At 41.7% G+C, this 20,120-nt stretch overlaps 1 protein-coding gene across 1 annotated transcript; it reads right to left on the minus strand.

The window, feature by feature from the left end:
- Nucleotides 1-4,855: 4,855 nt before the first annotated feature.
- On the minus strand, nucleotides 4,856-20,120 carry tspan11 (tetraspanin 11). Its single transcript, XM_069671239.1, has 8 exons — nucleotides 20,076-20,120; nucleotides 17,682-17,789; nucleotides 15,550-15,741; nucleotides 12,378-12,452; nucleotides 11,198-11,302; nucleotides 10,750-10,908; nucleotides 9,379-9,465; nucleotides 4,856-6,649 (listed from the first exon to the last, which is right to left on the minus strand). The coding sequence occupies exons 2-8, from the start codon at nucleotides 17,766-17,768 to the stop codon at nucleotides 6,590-6,592; spliced, it is 765 nt and encodes a 254-aa protein (XP_069527340.1). The 5' UTR covers nucleotides 17,769-17,789; nucleotides 20,076-20,120; the 3' UTR covers nucleotides 4,856-6,589.

Here is a 20,120-nt window from a genome sequence, read left to right on the forward strand (position 1 = left end):
ATTTAATGTCAAGTCAAAAGTTGGGTTAATGCCAGGTCGCTCATTTGGGCAACAAAGTCCAAGTTGGTGCAACATGGTTGAGCCCAGGTAGGCCCGAGGTTAGTTGAGCATTGGCTTAATTAAAAGAGTTGCAGGCCAAAAAGGTTGGGAACGAATGACTACATGTGTAAAAATGGGCCTCAATTCCAAAGCAAAAAGAGAAAATTACAGAAAGTCAGAAGAATAAATATAGTTTTTGTCGCAGCAATGTGTTTTCTCTTGCTGTTAATCATCTCATGACCTCACAAAACCACTACAAAGACAGGCATTGGACGAAATTAACTACCAAAACCCTAACTTAGTTTTTATCCTACAGCCGTCGTTGCATTAAATTCTGCCAGGCAGCGACTCGCATAACACATGCACCGCTGTCGTACACTGTCTTATACGAGATATGCACTTTAAGGACTGTGTGAAATATTGTTTTGTGGATGAGTGAGTGGGTTGTTTTATACTGTTTTTTTTATTATTTATAAGCTCTTTTGCACTACAAAGGATTGCACTTATTTTTGTTGTACCTGTTACAATGACAATAAAGATATTCTGATTCTGATTGTTGTAGAAAAAACATGTTGACTTTGTATTTCCGTGAAACATTAAAGTAGTAATTTCCAAGATCTCAGTTTCGTTCCCTTTGGCGGCACCTATGCCTTTTGTAACTCTTGATTTTCCTTGCTGACAGTCGCTTTCCTTTTCAGACTGTTTGCCTTCATCTGTTTGGGAACCACTGCTTCGAGACTTTAAGTCCTCACAAAACCACTACAAAGACAGGCATGGGACAAGATTAACTACCACAGCCCTAACTTGTTGTAGAAAACACATGTTGACTTTGTATTTCCATGAGACACAAAGGAATTACCAATCATGTTTGATCATTATCAGCATCTTGAAACTTATGCAACCTCCACAGGGCACCTACACACACAGCGCACAAAGATGGATAAATAATTAATGAATCTCAAAGGGATTTAACAGTGTTACATGAGCCAAATCACACATTAGAATGAATAACATGAATAATAAAGGGTCACTCAAAGAGGTAGATAAAGTAGGAATAAAGCAAACAGAAGTTACTGGAAGTAGTGCTTTCCTATGTTGAAACCTACACCTGTTTCTAAATGCCAAATAAAACTATTCCTTCCTTAATAAAGGACAGATATTAGGTTTGGTTTTCTGTTGGCGTGCTGGCCTCCAGGCTCCTAAGCCTTCACGTCCAGTGCTGAAGTTATCTGGACACGCAATCTGCTTCTCTACCCCTTTGTTCCTCGTAGAAATCTGTCAAACACATTTAGGGCCGCAGCTAATGTGTTGCAGGCCAGATGCAGAATTGCTGAGGGTTCGAAGGTAGCAAAGACTTAGAAACCAGACCGAGAAATAACCGGTTCGGCTTGGAAACGGACAGGGAGAGGGCGAGGGCTTGAATGACTAAATTTTATATTAAGAATCAAGAATGAGCCAGAAATGCTGCTGATTAGCTACTCTGTTGGAGCTACTACATGGTTTACAGTAGTTTAACAGTGGCAACACTGGACAGGCACAGGTGTATGTGAAGTTAATTCCTATTAAAACTTGTCACAATTCTACAGATTTGTTGATGAATGCACCTGTAGTTTGTTTACATGTAATATGGCCTCTTTGTACCTGTGTTGAATAGTGTACTGTTGCTTTAAGTCCCTTACAAGATCCCAGCTAACAAATGATGTTTATTGAGTCTGGCCCCTCTGCAGTGTGTACATTATTTTGTCTGTATGTTCACATGGCTTCGTGCAAGTCCAGTAGGCAACAATGGCATGACATGGACCCAATCTTTGACAATGATGTAATCCTACTTCCAGTAAGGAAAGGGACACTTACACCCCTTTTCCACTGAAATAAGCACATTGACGCGGGTTTTTCCGACCTGGGAAGACCCGCTTATAGATGCCGATTGTCTCTTTTCCCATTTCCAGTGAAGTATCCTCCTGTCGGTCTCTTTTCTGCTGCATCACCGCCTGACGTCACAAACGCTCCCAAAACAGGGTTAGTAAACAGTGAAGATGTTACTCTCTTTATTGTATCTATTACTCGTTCAGGCTGTTTATTAAACTCGGCGCCGACAAATTTGGAATGATGTTCGAGCGCTGCTTGGACGGAGACGGGCGTGATTTGTAGCTGAGATGACAAGGAGTCACGGAAGTTACTGACGGAGCATAGCATCGCGCCGGAACAGGGTAGGAGACTAGCCCGTGATTTTTGTTCCCATCAATGCCGATCGGAGCTGAGGCGATAATTACCCGGGTCCACTGCAGAGTCATTTGACCCGGGTCTGAATGCTGATTGGAGCCTTTCCCACTGAGCAAAAAAGCCGGGTGTTTTTTGACCAGTGCGAAAGGGGCTTGTGTCCATTATTTTGTCTGTATGTTCACATGGCTTAGAGCAACTCCAGTGGACAACAATGGCAAAACATGGACCCAACCTTTGGACAATGATGTGACCCTACTTTCAATTGTCTTCCTGATGCAGACATACAAACAGTTTCAAGAACCATGCTAACACAATTAATCACCTTCCAGCTTTTAACATTCAGCACAAATATGTTACACAATTACTTTCCCACGCAGCCATTATGCTGAAGGCTCGGCACTATTCGATCACCACAACTGAAGCTTTAACTTTTCCCTCTGATATTAAACACAGGTGCACGCGCTGAGACGAGCTTGGGTTTTGCCAGAGTACGTTTTTACGAGAGCTCAATAAACGCCTTATAGACAGATAGAATGCAAGTGTGTGATTGCACGCTGACATGCAAGGAGACATGAAGAGAAATGTGCACTGTTAAATGCATTTGTTTAGCATTTAAAAATGGCATGCATATCAACCTGCAGGTATTTAACTTTCTCTCTGCACATGCAAACACACTTTAGAGTCAGCAGATAAATGATGTCGCAACATGTGTTCTTTGGGAACTTCTCGAGCTGTCCCACTGAAACATCGGCCCTTCAGCTACGCCGTGCTGAGGACGGAGGGTGTAAGTATGTGATGCAAAGAGGCCTCGACACATGGGAGAAGGGAATCTCCAGCTGCTCTTAATTCTCCCTCATGGGTTTCTTCTGGCAAATGGTGTAAACCGCATGCTAATGTGCGCAACCTCCGAGTTGTGTGTGTGTGTTTCTATCTTGTCAGAATCAGCGTGCCCTTTTTTTTTTCCTGCGTCGTCATATGTGTGACATCTGCAGGAAACGAGAGCCATCCGCCTATAGCTGATGAAGACAAAGGGGCTGACAGACTCTATAGGCTCGCCGAAGGCAAACTGTTGGAGAACATCCAAAACTCTTTTGAAACTTTGTGCCCTTTTTCCTAAATGGGTGACAATGATGAATTGCTGTGAGCCGACAGTATCTTGTAAGAAGTGTGAGACTGCAGGGAGGAAAAGAAAAAGAGTAGAGCTTCAAAGACAAATAGTTTGGTCATATGGCAACAATATAGCGCAAACAATAACGCACAATGTATGTACATAGCATAATGTTTGATACATGAAGACTCTGCCTCGACAAGACCCTGAAACCACACCAAAGTACAGAAGCGCTGCATCATGAATTAAAGCAGTTTGAACAGGGAGACGAACTAGCTTTTCTGTTTGAAACTGTGGGACACCTCACACATAAAAGCAATGCCCTCTTACTGAAGTAAACACACAGGATACACCCTGACTTTGACTCTGCTGACGGTGTGCACAATACTGTGAAAGGAGGACAAACAAAGAGAGAGATTTTAAGAAAGATTTACATATAACTGTGGCTGTAAAAGGACACTGATAATTGTCAGACTATTTAGAACAAACTGGAACACTTGGCGGCACTGTTTATGGACAAAATAGATGAATTACAACCACAGATTGTTATTTGTAGAATCAGTTGAGACCAAACTGGCTCGGTTGGGTCAGCTTCAGCAAAACAGAATGTGACACAATTACCTGAGTGACAAGCGTCTACCACTGCAAAGGGTAAAGCTTTGTCTCCCTCTAGTGGTGCACTAAATTGGGTACATGTAGACAAGTCATGCTGTACAAATTGTAAAGCACCCAGGAAAATAGTAGTGATTTTGGTGTACTGTACATAAATAAACAAGACCTAACTTGACATAATGTCCCATGTTTATAATTTCATCAACTAGAGCAAACAAGCCTAGCATGTCATCATAGCTGTCTGTCTAGATCAACTATGAAATATGTCCATCAGTAACAAAACGCTCTCTTAATGCAGTATTTAAACTAGTGCTGTCAGGCAATTAAAAAAAATCTATGTAATTAATTACAGGCTTTGTAATTAATCCCAATCAATCGCACACATCAAGGATTTCTGTCACAAACTTTAATCTGCTCATCACTCTGCTTCCCTTTAGTACCCAGGTGCTCAGGTGATATGATAAAGTGCGATTGATCAGCTTTAATTTTTTTCTGTAATTAATTAATAGAAATTACTGTTGCTTTGACAGCCCTAATTTAAACATATATTCATGAGTTTCATTTAAGTGTTTTGTATAGGACAGTCAGTAGGTGGAGCAACCACCTATCAGCACCTTTCATTTGTAAGTCAATCACAGGGAGAATAAAATAACACACTTATTCTCATTCTATATTCATGGTACCATTACCATGTGGATATACCACATGGTAATGGTACCATGATACCACCAATATCATAATGGTGCGTTTTGGCACACTATTATCATATTAGTGATGGTGACCACTATTATTTTTAGATAGAGTGACTACAGTTCAATGTATTGGATGAGAAACCACAGCAAGAAGTTCATCATCTTATTTTTAATCTTTTTATTAAATATCTGGTGGCATACAATACAAAAAACGATTTAATCATCCACTGCTGTGTTTCAGTCTTGACATTGTAATATGCCAATATCGTAAACATCACCCACTCCTACATACCATTTCTTAAGTATCGAAGCCATAGAAGCTCATTGTTCCATAGCATGTATTCATGTTGTAGCTATGGAGCTGGAAAATAATGGACAAAGCAGTGAAAACAAGTTCTTACTTTCTTTGGCTCTTACAGAAGTCAGATTTTTCACTGTTGAGAAGGAAACCTCCGTGTGTCCAGGGGCTGGTTTCACAAAGATGGATTTTGACTTAGATAGAACAAAGTCAGACTTCAGATAGATGTCTAAATTCATCCGTTTCACAAAGCAGTTTAGTTCTTGCCTATCTTAAGCAGGACTATGGTGCATTGAATTCTGGGTAAATTAAGGCCGACCGAGTAACTGCATCTAATCACTCAAGTCTGTTTACCCCAGCAGAAAATGTTTGTCTGTTGGAGGAATTCAGCGAAGACTTTAACAACAGCAACAAAAAAACAGTAAACAGTAAACAGTGTTAATCCGACCGTTGAAAGGACGATTAAAGATGTTCAAAATTTGGAGCTACTAGTCAGCAGGTGTCACTGATTGTTACCATGGTAACATGGGTCTTAGAGCTGAGTTAGCCTGTGGGTAAGGTGTCTAATTTTTTTGGCTTAAAATCAGTCCATCTTTATTTTAGTGAGACGGTGTAACTTGCATCAGACTAATCTATGAGCAAAAATAAGACTGGCCTAACATTATAGACCAGTCTAAAACATCTCTGTCAAACCAGCCCCAGGAAAGTATGAAAACAGGTCTAGAATTAACATAAGGTAATGTATGTTTAAGTTAAATCAAAATGCATGTACATGTTCATTATATCAAATTAACATATATACCTGATTTTGATGGAGTGTGAAATTCTATGACAAGGTATCACCACATACTGTAGTTGTATTACCTGTGTTGACCACTAGGTGGAGTTGTAAATCCAGGGATGATTAAAGCAAATTACGTTCAACATTTTCTTTACTTATTCATCATCTTAATAATGTTTGCAGCCCATGTTTGACTGTTAACGTGGTATTCGGTTTACATTTAAGTAACTACACTACAGTTCAGCAGTCAGTGCTTGTATATTAAGGAATAAAGAATAAAAAAAGATGCTGCTGTTGGTCACAGTGCGTTGTCAATTCCCTTTAGAAGATTTCAGGCACTGAATGAATACACAGTCATTTACCAGCAGAGCAGTGTTTACAAAAGTTACAACCTTAAATTACCTTCATTAAACAGTGACACCTGTGTACATGTGGTCTCTCTCAGCTTATTTAAGTACTGCACAAATCTCTGCACAGTAAAAACATGATAAATCACTTTGGGTCATCATTAGTTGAACACAGTATGAGTATGCATGTCCCTTTCCTGATCCTACTCAAAATACAGCATGCATCTTAGCCAAGGCAGTGATGCAAACAGACATGTTGTTCCAGCACACGTAGATCACAGTCAGGCGTCATTAGCGGACAAGTGGAACCAAAAGAATCCGCCTGTTTGTCAATGACACTGTGCGTTTCAGACTACAATAGACCCTGAATGTGTGCTCTCTGCTTAGATCACCAAATCAGAGTTCAAGATTCAAGAGGTTGAAGTGTCAGCAGGTCATCGCTCCATCTGCCTGTTGAAGAAGGTGGAGTGTTGGGGGGGCCTGGTGTGCTCAGTAAGGCTCCATCTTGATCCTTCTGTACAAGCAGCTGGTGAACACCATGCCGCAGATCTGAAAACAGGACGTGTTAGGTCAAATGGCTGCTCGGTCACCACGGAGGACTGCAGGAAGCTAGAAGGGTTATTGACTGTGGGATAGAGAGGGGTTAAAGGGTGATGGGGTTAGAGAGCAGGAATGGGAAGCTGGTTACTGTGGGGATGTCAGGAGTCAAGCAGGCATTACTGCAGCAGCATGTGTGTGCACAGGCTGGCACAAGCACATGCAAAATGATTTAAAAAGATTTATGCACACATGTACATCTTTGTAGTCCATTTACTTCCTGCTCCAAAAAGTAGACTTGACTGGGATTCAAGTATTCAAGTACATAGATGTGTGCATCACCTGAAAGATCGCACATGAAATGATTAACAGCCGCACTATCCCGTACACTACCATAGGAGAGGGTCCAAAAATAAAGTCAGACCAGCAGAAACAGATATTGACCTCAGCTGCTGGGCCTGCCAGGCTTGATGGATAAACGGGCAAATGCCCAGATTCAATGTGTGCGTCTCTAAAAGCCTTCTGAGAAAGCCTCATCGAAAGAGTCAGCACAGTCAACTCAACAGTCTTCAAGCAAGTTTTTTGGTTTTTCTATTCTCCAACACCACCAGGCAGTGACGGATGTGTGGAAGTACAATATTTTGGCTGAATGATATCAGAGGAAAAGTGAGAAAAAATCTGCCTGTCTGTCTGTCCTCTTAAACCTAATTGCAGAAGACAAGCGCTTTGATACAAAAGCAATACAGTAATATTCTGTTGGATGGCTGAGCAGAGTTCCAGTCAATCATTATTCCTTGAATCATTATTCCAGCCTAGCTTATTTTAGATTGCAAGTAACTATGGCAACAACACTGATGCTTTCCCCCTGAATGTGTGAGGAGACGCCTGAGTAAAAAGAAAAGTGTATGGTGCATCAACTCTTCCCAGTTAGGTACCAGAATAAAACAGAATTGTTATATACTGTAAACACATATCGTACTTCATAGAATGAGGCACTTGTCTAGTCTTGATTCATCAAGCCATTCTCATGATATCTGACCTTAATCACAGCCAAACAGCCCGTAATCACAACATGCAGCAAAGCACCAATCTGCATTATACAGCCAAAGCCACGCAGCCGCATGCTTCACACTCAGCATAACATTATGTAAGAGCATTAATACCCTCATGAAGAAGACATGTAGCATTTAACACAGAGCAGAAAGTCACACAAGGCAAACATGCAGGTATGAAATTTCCACAATGCCCGCCAACCTGGTCTGTCCAGTTGATTAAAGCACAAAGGTGCTCTAGAGCTTAATCACAAAGTACCGAAGTCCTCCTCTTCTTCTTTATAGAGCAGATAGATAAAGCAGGCTGTCAACAGCGCCCCGGCCAGCTATAGTAACACACCGCAGACATACAACATGAAGACTTGCAATTCCCCGTTAGACAGGTTAGTGAAGTATACAAGACATATGTGTAGATTGTGCTATTAATTTAAGATTCAAACGAGAATTAGAAGGAATTTCAACAAATCAGTCAGTTACTACAGACATAAAGTATACTAAGATTAAGACACGCTGGACAGTTGACAAAGACGAGACATGCAGTAAGAGTACAGAACAAAATGTGGATTGGAATTGCACGACACAGGCTAACATAGCACACAGGATTTTGTGTCCATTTCTCCAGGTATTTTCTTTGTATTCAGCACCTAATCTATGTTAAGCATAATCCCTTCAATATAATTTTGACATCACTGATTACTAATTATCTTTGGCTATCATCTTATCGTATGCTTCTGGCCTTTTGTCAGGATGTCTGGTCTTATTTTGGAATTAAAGTTTCCTCATTTTCAGTCACCATTTGGCTTGCCGCTGGAGTCGGTGTTACCGGGGTTACACTGTGTTCAGGCACCCATCGATCGCACAACTCCCCCACTGTCCCCACCAGCGTTTTGCCTTTTTTGGGCGTATGGAAATATGAATATACAAGGAGCCTCATTCACCTTCATTCGACTTTATAAATCATCATATAATAAAAACTGTGATGTAGACTGACAGCGGATAGAGGGGAAACGCACGGGCACAGAGGGAGAGAGGGAGCGGATGATCGCGGACTGAAGTGATGACGTGATGTACAACTTAGTTTGATCATGTGGCCTGATGCTCCTCTACAGCTCTTTTTGTGATATATGAACTACACAGCAGACTGGAGTCTCTGTTAACAGTGACATAGTCCCCATGTGCCTGATGAAAGCTGTTGAGCCTGAACAGCATATAAAATAGTGGGCAATAAAAGCACATATCAGTCCTCTGAATATCACTGGGAATAATCAGTGCAGATTTGTTTGGTCTCAGGTTTTCCTCATGTTAATTCACAAAGAGGTATAAGAGGACAGCCGGCACAGAATTGTAAAACCGCCCCCTCCTCGTCTCTGTGAGGCTTAAAAGCTCAAGTCCCTCTCAGGCTGGGACAAATCAAATAACAGGAACAAACTAAATCAGATAATGATGACTGAGGGACGAGGGCCAGATGAAAAGACGCGTCCATTTAGAGGTCGTTGACCTTCAGAGGTACATTTTCAGTAATGGAAGCATTCAAACCTACCTGTCTGGCTTTTGTAAGGTTTTATTCAACCATAGGCAGCATTGCACTCAGCGGTAAATGCAATCTCTTTTAGTGATACTGGGCTTATATAAAGTACTTCAGAATTGTATTATACTTCTTCAAAAAACTAGATTTCATTTTTCTCCTACCTGCAGACAGGCCACTCCTATTCCCACAGCACCGATGACCAACAGGTGGTCAGCCAGAAACTGCTCCAGTTTAGTGATGCAGCCACCCTGCAGAGGTAAAGGCTCAATGTTAAGTCATGTAATAGAGAAAACATACTATTGTAGAGATAGAAATTAAACTCACACACTACATGGTTATTTTCCAAAAAGCTTCAGCAAACAAGAAAATGTTGTGGAAAGAACATGCAGGTTTATAAAGCTTGAATGCTCCGGATAATATTGATAAATAGTAATATCTAAAAATGACAACACATTTTGTCTTCATCTAACAGCTACTATAATCACTGTGTGGATATAGTTATCATTCATAGCATGTGATATCATGTTTTGGTTATGTTCTGAAGACACCTTCATGTCTATTGACCCCCTCCAGTGAAGGTCAAGTGTTTAACCTTGTAAACATCTCCATGCGGTGTCTTTCATGTGCTACAAGACATATCAGGGACAACATAAGCAGTCATCTCCATGGCTGGGCCTGTCTGCTTTTAAACTGCAGTGTACCAAGGACAGGCTGAACAACACGTTTTCAGATTGGCAGGTTTGAGACATCACAAACCTAAGGAGCCAATCCCGTTAATGGACGGGGATGACGCTATGCATATCATTATGTGTAACCTATGGCAACCACTTCGGCGATGCGCGAGCCAGCTGTAACAGACATGGTAATTTTTGCAAATTCACGACTGACTACTAACATTAACGTTAACGTTACTACTACCAATTACTTCAAGCTCATTAAGTTTCAACAAGTTGCCGCTAAACGATGGCAGAGACGTGTTTTGTTTTCGCAACAGAGGGGGTTGTTGAAAATTTGCATAGTGGGCGGGGCCTATATATTTTTAATGAGGGAGAAGGAGGGAATTAAACGTATTTTTCAGAAAAAACATAGACACAATTTATTATTTCAAGCAGAGTATTTTATACTGTATGTCTTAAAACATGACTGGAGCTGCCCTTTAATCCTGTGCGCATGCATGCAGTGAACTTTGAGAGGGATCTGAAAGGTTTGACACCAGAAGGTGGAAAAGTTCACCTAAGCAGCACCGAAAAGCATTCAAAACCTCATCTTTTATTCATTTAGAGCAAGCTCATTTTAGCAGGGAAAAGTTTCACACTACATTTTCTTTTCCTCGGTTACTGTCACATTTATAGCTCCTGAGGGAAGTAGAAGGACAAGTCTCAAAAATACTCTGGAGAAAATGTATTTTGGTTGCAAACAATGTCCACCAAACAAATTACATAAATGCTACGTAATATTTTCTTAGGACTTTCCCTTCATATGGTTCTTGTCATTTAGTGTTTCTACATTCCAGAGGCGTTTAGTTCACTGACCTCCACCTTGTAGATGTTGGAGGGGTGGTCTCTCTTGCCACACAGAGGGGTGATGGTTTTGCAGCAGCTGTCGGGCACCACCCTGCCCTCTGCCGGCTTTGATGAAACGTACACACTCATCGTCCAATCATGGGAGTTGTTGCTGCCACAGCACTTGAACTGGAGAGGCAGAGATGGGAAAGCAAAGGGGTTTGGTTTTTAAGTTGTCATGCACTTGAAATACCTTCTTTTGGTAACGACTGGGTCAGTTTTAAGGTTTCATTTGGATTTATTTTCTTGCCTCAAAAAATAAACTTCTTCTCATAGAGTAGCTGCAAAGTGAGGTCACAGAAAATGACTTTATAACAAATGCGATTATACTGGGCCATGCTAGCTGAAGAAAAGTGCAGCATACGATCTTACATAAACCAAACTAAACCTCAGAGGCTTCTGTAAATATAGTCCATACATCCTGTTGGAGTCTGTCCACTGCTAAGGTGATGGCCTCCTTCCCAGGCTGGGCGTAGTTCTCTGTCATAGTCTGGTTGAGGTGCTGCTTCAGCTCGTCGCTCAGCTGCAAATGAGGAGACAGCAGACACACACACAGTGAGAAAGCAAAGAGTATAAAGGTGAGAGAGGGTTAAAATGATAAGCGTAGCAGATGTGAAAAAGTGGGAGGATTAGGGCAAGATTCACAGGTAGCAACTCCCACGTATCTGTGACAGACAGATGAACAACACGTTGGAAGAAATAGCCTTTGTTGTGTGTATATGTTGGTGCAGACACACACACACACACACACACACACACAGGAGAGACAGAACAGAGAGGGAGGATGAGAGCCCTTATCTTTAAAGTGATTCTATCCTGTGCTGAACCCTTTTCCATTAGAATAGATCTCGGCTTGCCTGCAGATAGCTTGGTGCTCTTCGCTGACTGACAGGCAGATGCTCGTGTGATAATAGGATCTTACGTACTGTGTGTTAGATGAACTCCAGACACTGAACAGAACGCTCGGTGCAGGTGGCAAAAACTGACAGACTGCATTCACATAGAAAAAGGAAAGACAGCAAAAAAGCAAACCGTGGAATCTCCAGTGACTCATTATTATCTATATCATAGAACAAGGGATAAAGACCTTTGGAAAAACCTTTGCACACAGGGACAGAGGAGGAAAACAGAGACATAAAGCGAGATGAGGGGATCACACATACATGTGAGTATCCATATAGATTAATTAGTAGGCACATGGCATCGCTCACATCCTCATAATGGTGCCCTGGAGTCTGTGTCCCTGCTAAACACCTGTTCTGAACTCTGTCATCAAATATCAACACACACCCAGAGGGCTGACACTATCAGCAACACTAAAAGTAATCAAAGCATTCTCTCAGCGTAACACTCTCACTGCCTTCCTGTGTACATCGTGTGTTCTAGTATATGTTACTTCAAATAGAAAAACATTTAAAAATAGGAATAATTAAAGCAGATTGATCGTATGATGGAACTGGACAGAAACATTAACTTTTTTTCATGTGCAGTGTGAGCACAGCAGACAATAAACCACAGTTCAGTTAAAGTAATTCTAACTGAAGCGAGTGTTTTATGTCCATAAGTGTGACCACTAGAAACAATAATAAGTTACTTACCCTCTGGTAATAGACATAAGCCAGTACTCCGGCCACCAGTTCAATCAGGAAGATGAGCAACAGGCAGAGGAAATACTGTGGAAGAGAAGGAAGACTTGTAAGAGGAGTTAAGGTCTTTTCAGAAGGGTGGCGACTGATGTGCCTAATAATTCATTTTCAATCAGAGGCGAGTGCGGGCGCAATCCTGTGAAATTGTCGTGCTCGTGCTCGTCTCACGCACACGCCCGCCCGCTGCCAGAGTTTAAAGTTCTTTACATTTTTTCTACGTGACGCGCAGCAGTTACCACAAAAATCACAATGGATTAGAGACCGATCCTTGCTGTATGCGAGTTCCTGGAAATATATAACCACTTTGTAAACACTTAGCAGGACATAAACAGGAGGGCCTTTGCATGGCAGAGCATTGGTGTAAGACTGGATGCATCAGGTAATGTAACATCACTTTTAACTTAAGCCAGGCTTTATGTTACATTAGTTGGTAATGGTTTGGTTACAACTATGCTAATTTAGCTAGTTGTTACAGCCTATAGAGAAAATACAGTTGTACTGGCAGGGACACAGTAGTGCACAGAAGCCGTTTCCATAGTTACCACGCATAGAGTGCCTCCTCCATGTGAATAGACTGCCTGTCTATTCACATGAGGAGCGCAGTGAGACCCCGAGATCCAAGCGGGTACGCAGGCAGAGTGTCGCCCCCCGTCTGAAAACACCTTTACTGAGGTAATGGAGAAAGTTGCTTACTCCATTGACAGCTCAGTAAAGACTTCCACCAACAGTCCCTGTTACGCATCTGTCACATCAGACAGACACAGATGGCAATGCTGCGCAAAATAGAAACAACCGACAATCATTTCGGCGAGCCGTGTGATCTGATTTCTCTCGGGCATCTTTTAAGAGCTCTCCTGCCGCTTGAAACACTTTCTATAATGTGCCATGATTGACTTCAGAGCGACATTTTAGCAGAAAGTAAATTAAGGTTATATGAATATTAACAACCATCACAACAGGAGGAACGTTCATTTGTATTCCTCAGGAAAACAAGGAATATATCAGATATAATCAACCACAAAAAAAAATGAAAGCGTAGAAGAGTAAACTCTTTTGGCTCTAATAACGTGCTTCGTCCCATGCCATAAGCACTATAAAATGCAGTTATGTAAACTTTGTATAGGACGCACCGCCCACACATTTAGAGTGCTCAGGCAGACAGTTACCGAATGAGCAAGATCGAAACGGTTTTCTCAGGCTACACAAGGTTCAAATGCTTTACACAAGCAATGCCAAGCAATGCAAACACACAGAGAGCAGGACACAGCAGTTCTGTGGCAGCACCGGCGCTGCTTCACCCAAGATTATTGAGAGACCGATGCTGCAACACAGGAAACAAAGCGATAGCCAACAACTGGTCAAACAAACGGCTGCAGGGGAACAATGATCCCGCTGAATAAATATACTGTATGACCTTTAAGCAAATGTTCTCTTCTGTTTAGTTGTTATCACAGTAATTGTGTCATGCAGGAGCGCCAGCCTGCTCTGTTTCTCTTGGTTACAAGATTTCTAAAAGCACTACAGTCCCTGCGTGCCAACTACCCACACAAAATGCTAACCTCACCCGTTCTTTCCAAAAAAATCATACTTACATGCTAGCATCACTAGATCTATTAATAGCACGTCTATACAGTTAGTTCACCAGACATCAAATCCTGTGCACATATACCTCGTCACCTCTACAAGGCCGCTCCTCGCTCCTATTGCTCCATCAATCAACCGCACATAGACAGACCTAAAAATAGTCCTGCGGCAGTGAACGTTCACCTCCTGCTGGCTTTTCTCCCGCTGTGTGCTGTCTCTGTAAAATAATGAGGACACTGAGGGTCCTGTCAGAGCCATTTGTCAGCATCCAGAGATAGACCTCAAACCAGGGAGAGGATGGATGTGTTTCCATGCATCTAGTATAGCTTCTAAGTGTTGACATGACCATCTGGGACCACTAGCAAGTAGCACGGACCATCAGTAGTACTGCCCACATGATCATTTAAATTATATAACAAAAGAGACACTATGGCTGCAACTAATCAACAACCTTTCTATATCAAAATGTTTGATTAACATTTTCCGCAGATGGCTTAAATTACAATCATCTGCCTGTGGTATCATTTTGGAGACCTCTTCATTTCGTAAGTAGTAGTTTTGTTTTATCATCCTTTATCATAACTGCATGGTACTGTACATATTTGTGTTGCCTGTTAGCCCTCACATGCAATGCAGAAAATGGAGAAGCTGTTTACAGGTGGAAAAGGTGAGGACAAAAAAAGGCCCAGGATGATCAGTTTCGCTCTGTGCCTTTGGAGGACGCTATCCGCTTCTGCTATGAGCCCTGGAAAACCTCCGCCAAACTACGTCAAATGCGTCATCTGGCGGAGGCCAGGGAGCTTGCTAAACTACACTTCCTCAATCTAGGATGCCCGCCTCTGATGTCTGCAGTGTTTAGTTGAAAAAACCACATACCATAAAATGTAATCATTTGTTCCATGAGGTGCCTTGAAACTGTCCCTGCTCTACAGTTTCCCTCCCAGACATTCCACATTTATAACTGAGTCATGTCTACATTCAAAAGTGTCAGCTTTGAAATGTAGACTGACATCCGAAGTTATTTTAGACGATCCACCGGTATATTCTCGTCGAATTTCGGATTCTGTACTGCTCTGAGCCATTGCCTGCAGCGATCAATGTCCTTGCCTGGAAAATGGTAGTATTTCACTCCAGCGTCTCTCGCTTTCAGAGGGAGGGGCGCAATGCATGCTGGGTGTTGTAGGAATGTAGAGTGGGCGAAACTACAAGCTGATTGTATAACTTTCTTCACAGCTATGGCGCCAATTTCAAATATTATTGCTTCTATGGATTACAGAGAACACCAGCTTTGACAGTTAGAGGCTTTTTCCAGGGGCGAACTGCTCCTTTAAAGTAGGTTTTAAAAGTTGTAGTTTGTGTGTGTTCTATTGGTAAACATCTTGTATCATTTCTTGTTTGTACAAAAAGTACATTCAATTTTTGCATACTAACTGCAAGTAAAGTACTCTATAAAGAATTGTATAGAGTATTTCAACTTAAAATTCATCACATACTATACCCCACATCTTTAAGACTACTAACATTAAGTCCCCTGTCTCACCGTGGACAAACAGCTTTTCTGCTCCCTGATGACGGCACAACAGCCCAAGAAGCCTGTAACCACCACGAGGCTTCCAGCCAGGATGAGGATGTATGCTGAGACAGCAAAAGTGCTGGATGCCAGCAGGCTCAAGTAGTCGCTCTTCTCCACCAGTGTCCAGACTCCAACACCCAAAACAGCTGCTCCACCCACCTGGAAGAGAAGCGGAGAGGAAGTGGTGGGGTAAAAGAGAATGATGAGTATCAGTGTAAATAGAATGATTTGCATGAAGCAAAGGGTTTTAGACATGAGAGAAGGATGAAAAGGCGAGATAAAGGCACAATCAAACATGAATAGGTATGAGTCATGAAAAGAGAGAAAGAGGAGATACGGATGTTTGAACAATGAAAGGAAATATTGAGAGTGTCATGACAATTCAGGCTTGCAGAAAGACACAAAGAGTAAAAGTAACAATTTACAGGGCAGGAAGTGACAAAGAGGAGAAGAAGGAGAGAAGTTCAATGCTGTTAGATGAGTCACAAAAAGGAAACAACCTCAGAGGAACGTGGGCTTATGACAGAAAATAAAGATATATAATAGAAAGACAAATATAGAGAGAAACGGCACAGGAGAAGTGAGACCTCAGGAGGTCAAGCCAGGGCATAATGTCCACTTCCTTACAAACAGTCCTGAATAACTGGCACAGGGAGGCGTCCAGATCTGTTCCTCTCATCAGTTTCAAAGGCGGAGAGATAGGAAATGCCTCAGAGGGTCTCTCCCCTTCATCCTCCCATTCCATTTCCATCAAAAGCAAGACCCACAACCTCACAACAACACATGCCAAGCAAGGAAGCACCACTTGAACGTACAAAGGGCCCAGGGGGAGGTGATTCTTCCAAAACTAAAGTGCATTTAGGACATTATCTTTTTACTTGGGATGCATCAACCCAATCTGCTGCATCCATACCAAAGTGGATACTTATTTAGCAAGAACTGCTTGGTATACTGCTCTGTAATCATGGTGCAGTAGAAAAGTAGAAATATGTGAAATATTAAGCAGGCTCTACTCTAAGGAGGAGATGGAGATAATGCATTTCCTCAAGAAATGAGTTTTAAAGGTGGTGTCAGATTATTAACCCAAGCCTGATGATAAAGCTTGATCCCTTTTCATCCTTTAACCTCTCCCACACACAAATCCACCTCTGTCTCTCTCTCTCTTGAGTGACCCCAAACGCTCTGCACAGTAGCTGTAAGAGCATACACTTTTAGCAGCGAAACCGCAGCATCATAAAGTGCGCTGCCATCGACGCTGACAAGCCCCGAATAATCTACGACTCACTTTGGGCCGAGTCCATAGCTGAGCCATTTCAAAATCAAAACTCTCTCTCTTGCTCCGTCTCTGCTCGTCTCCTTACTCTACTGTCTCTCTGCCGGCACTTTTAAGGTTACGTTAATCCTTTTTATGGTGTCTTATTGCAAAGAATGACAATTTCCCATTAGGTAAATATCTCTAATAATCTTATTGATACCTAAAGTCACTGTGAGACCTGTCTTTGGTGCAACTCATAGCTACCACGAGAGGTTGAATTCAAACCTTATTTTATACTGCATTACCCCTTTCCCACTGAAATTAGCGTATTGACGCAGGTTTTTCAGACCCGGGAAGACCTGCTTATAGATGCCAACTGACTCTTTTCCCATTGCCAGTGGGGTACACTCCTGTTGATGTCTGCGCTGACAAAATTGGAATGACGTTCATGCGCTGCTTGGATGGAGACAGCAGAATTTGTAGGTAAGATGACAAGGAGTCGCAGAAGTTACCGCCGGAGCATAGCATCTCGTCGGAAAGGGGGCGGAGATTGGCATGTTGACCTGGGTTTTGTTCACATCAATGCCGATCGGAGCCGAGGCGATTATTACCCGGATCTACTGCCGAGTCATTTGACCCGGGTCTGAATGCCGACTGTAACCTTTCCCATTAAGCAAAAAAGCCAGGTGTTAGCGTTTTTTTTACTTAATGGGAAAGCAGCTTAAGAGTACCACCTTGTGAGTGAACAGATGACAATGTATATCTATTGTAATGGTCATTCCTGTGAGGTATTTGTTAGTGGAAGAAGCATAAAAAGAGGAGGACATTTATTGTTCTTACTTACCCAGAAAAGAAAGTTGAAAACAAAGAGCAGGTACTTGAGACACACCGTCTGCCAGTCCCCCTGGTCATCTTTATAACCCGCTGACATCTTCCTTTCCCCAGATCAATTCTGAAAGTACAGATGGGAGGTTAAAAAAATGTTGGAATACATGCCTAAAAAAATCTTCTGCAACCCAAATACAAGTCTCTTTCTGAGGGAAAAGAAACTGAAATGGAATAAAAGCATAGCGTGCAGCTAACACAAAAACTGACACTGACAGGTAACTGAAGCAGGTCCAAATTAGTCAGGCAAAATAAACCTATCTGCGTCAAGGCTCAGCTTATTGTCATTTGACAGCTCTGCATAAATGTGTGCCACAGCAAGTCAGAGTAATCACAGTGATGTGCTCGGAGAGGGGATACAGCTGCCTGTCAAATGTCACATAAAAAGAAACATATCCGCAGCAACATCACGTTTCTCTTTTCAGCATTTTGCATGCAAGTCAAATACGCTACAAAATACAATCACTCAAATATTGTTCTCACATTTGTACTCCTCCTGACAGCAAATTACTCCCGGCTGATCACACAGTAGTATCAAGTGACAATCTCTGAGGGCCTTTGAGTATGACTGGAAAAAACCTTGAATATGACACTGAGGCAGCATCCCAGATTACAATAATATCTCCTGTTATTATACCCACAAACCACATCTTTTAATTATTCATATGAAGTGAACAGAGCATAAACCTCTGAATCATTAATTGAGCACACAGTTCCAGGTCTGTAAATAAAAGGCCGTGGGGTGGGAAGCACTTAGACCCATAAAATTGATCTACACAGTTTCCTTTAGTGGATAGCACAAAAGGAAACCGTGTGGGTTTTGTGTTTGTTCACCAGGGAGTCGAACATGAGTCTAAAACAGGAGGCATAGAATTCATCCTGTGAGAAAACAGTTTGATTATTACTTTATACCCATATACCCATATCCAGGGTAAACAGGAGTGAGTAGAGTTCCAGCATTAAGAGAAAAAAGTTCCCTTCACATAAAGTTGATTATGACAGTACACTGTTTCTAGTGAAGATGCACGATATTATGGGCACGTTATCGGTATCTGTAGATAAAGATATTTTCTGTCGATATTTTACACCAATAAAACAACACTTTAATTATGCCTAAATGCTTGGTGATTCCCCTTAAACACATAATGCTACGACGGGAGTGTGCGCGCACTGCCTGCACCACGCCTCTTCCGTAAAGCGCGATGAAGGGTGCAAGATGTCTGCGGTATGGCAGTTTTTTAAAGTTTCCAAAACGGACAGCAAAGTTTATTTCATTTTAGGTATTTGTTCTGTGCAATAGGTAAAATTTGCCCTAGTTGTGGCTATTGTCAGGATTGTCTCAATGAGAGCATGATCCAAGCCTGTCTAAGTTCTATGAATATTACAGTTTTATTTGAAAGAAAATGTGAGGCTACATGCAAATAAATATGGCATTTTGTACATTAGTACTTCTCTTATATTGCCCAGTACATTTTAAAAAGCACTGTATTATGTTATTTCTGCATCTGCCAGTGGGCCACTACAATAAGAGTTGGCATAACAATTCCACTACAGGGCAGACTTAATGTTCTCTGCAATTAGGTGGGATAAAAATGTGCCTAATATATCGGTATCAAAATCGGCAATCGGATATCGGCAAAAAATCCAATATTGTGCATCCCTAGTCCATACTGCAAGAATTGTATTTCAACATACATAACATAATAGTTAGAGCATTATAATTCCCACAATAGCCCAGGCACAGGTAAGTTTATCAACCTCATTCACTAGCCTAATTAATTAGCCTAATTAACTCAGCTGTGGCTGCACTTGAACTGCATTTAATATTAATAAGCAAAACAAATGTTTCCACAAAACGTTTAGCTTAGAAAACAAACATGCACTTTTACTCTAATATTTGCCGAAATATGTCATGTTTTTATTTATTTATCTAAGTGTTTTAAGACTAAAGACATAACGTTCGTGATTTTTTATAGCACCGAATGGCTAACTCTTCATAAGAACCGTTGGCCGTCCAGATACTGTCAACGTCAGTTTACGTCAACGTTACCTACTAAAATTCTTCTCTCTCGGTGTGATATGCCCTGCCTCGAGGTTTTCGGACTTTGACCACTGCAGGTGTCCTTCAACGAACAAGACGCCCATAAAACAGACGAAGTTGTACCTCCTTGACGGTTTAAAACAAACTTTCTTTCTTCCCCTCTTTTTCAGGACGGGGTGTTACGGTAGGCTCTCGAGCATCCTGAAAATAACGTCCCCTCCACCTGCGTCGTTGATGCGCAGGATAAAGTTTAACCGAATTATCTTGCCTCTACATCGACAGCCAGTGTCTTAAATCTGAGAAAATACTCACCAGACGTTTAGTAAAAAGAAGTCAACCTCGCGTTTTGCTATTCCC

Source organism: Semicossyphus pulcher, unplaced genomic scaffold, assembly GCF_022749685.1.
Source record: "Semicossyphus pulcher isolate SPU_LCO1_2020_fin unplaced genomic scaffold, fSemPul1.0.p SCAF_20, whole genome shotgun sequence".
Classification (NCBI taxonomy): Eukaryota; Metazoa; Chordata; class Actinopteri; order Labriformes; family Labridae; genus Semicossyphus; species Semicossyphus pulcher.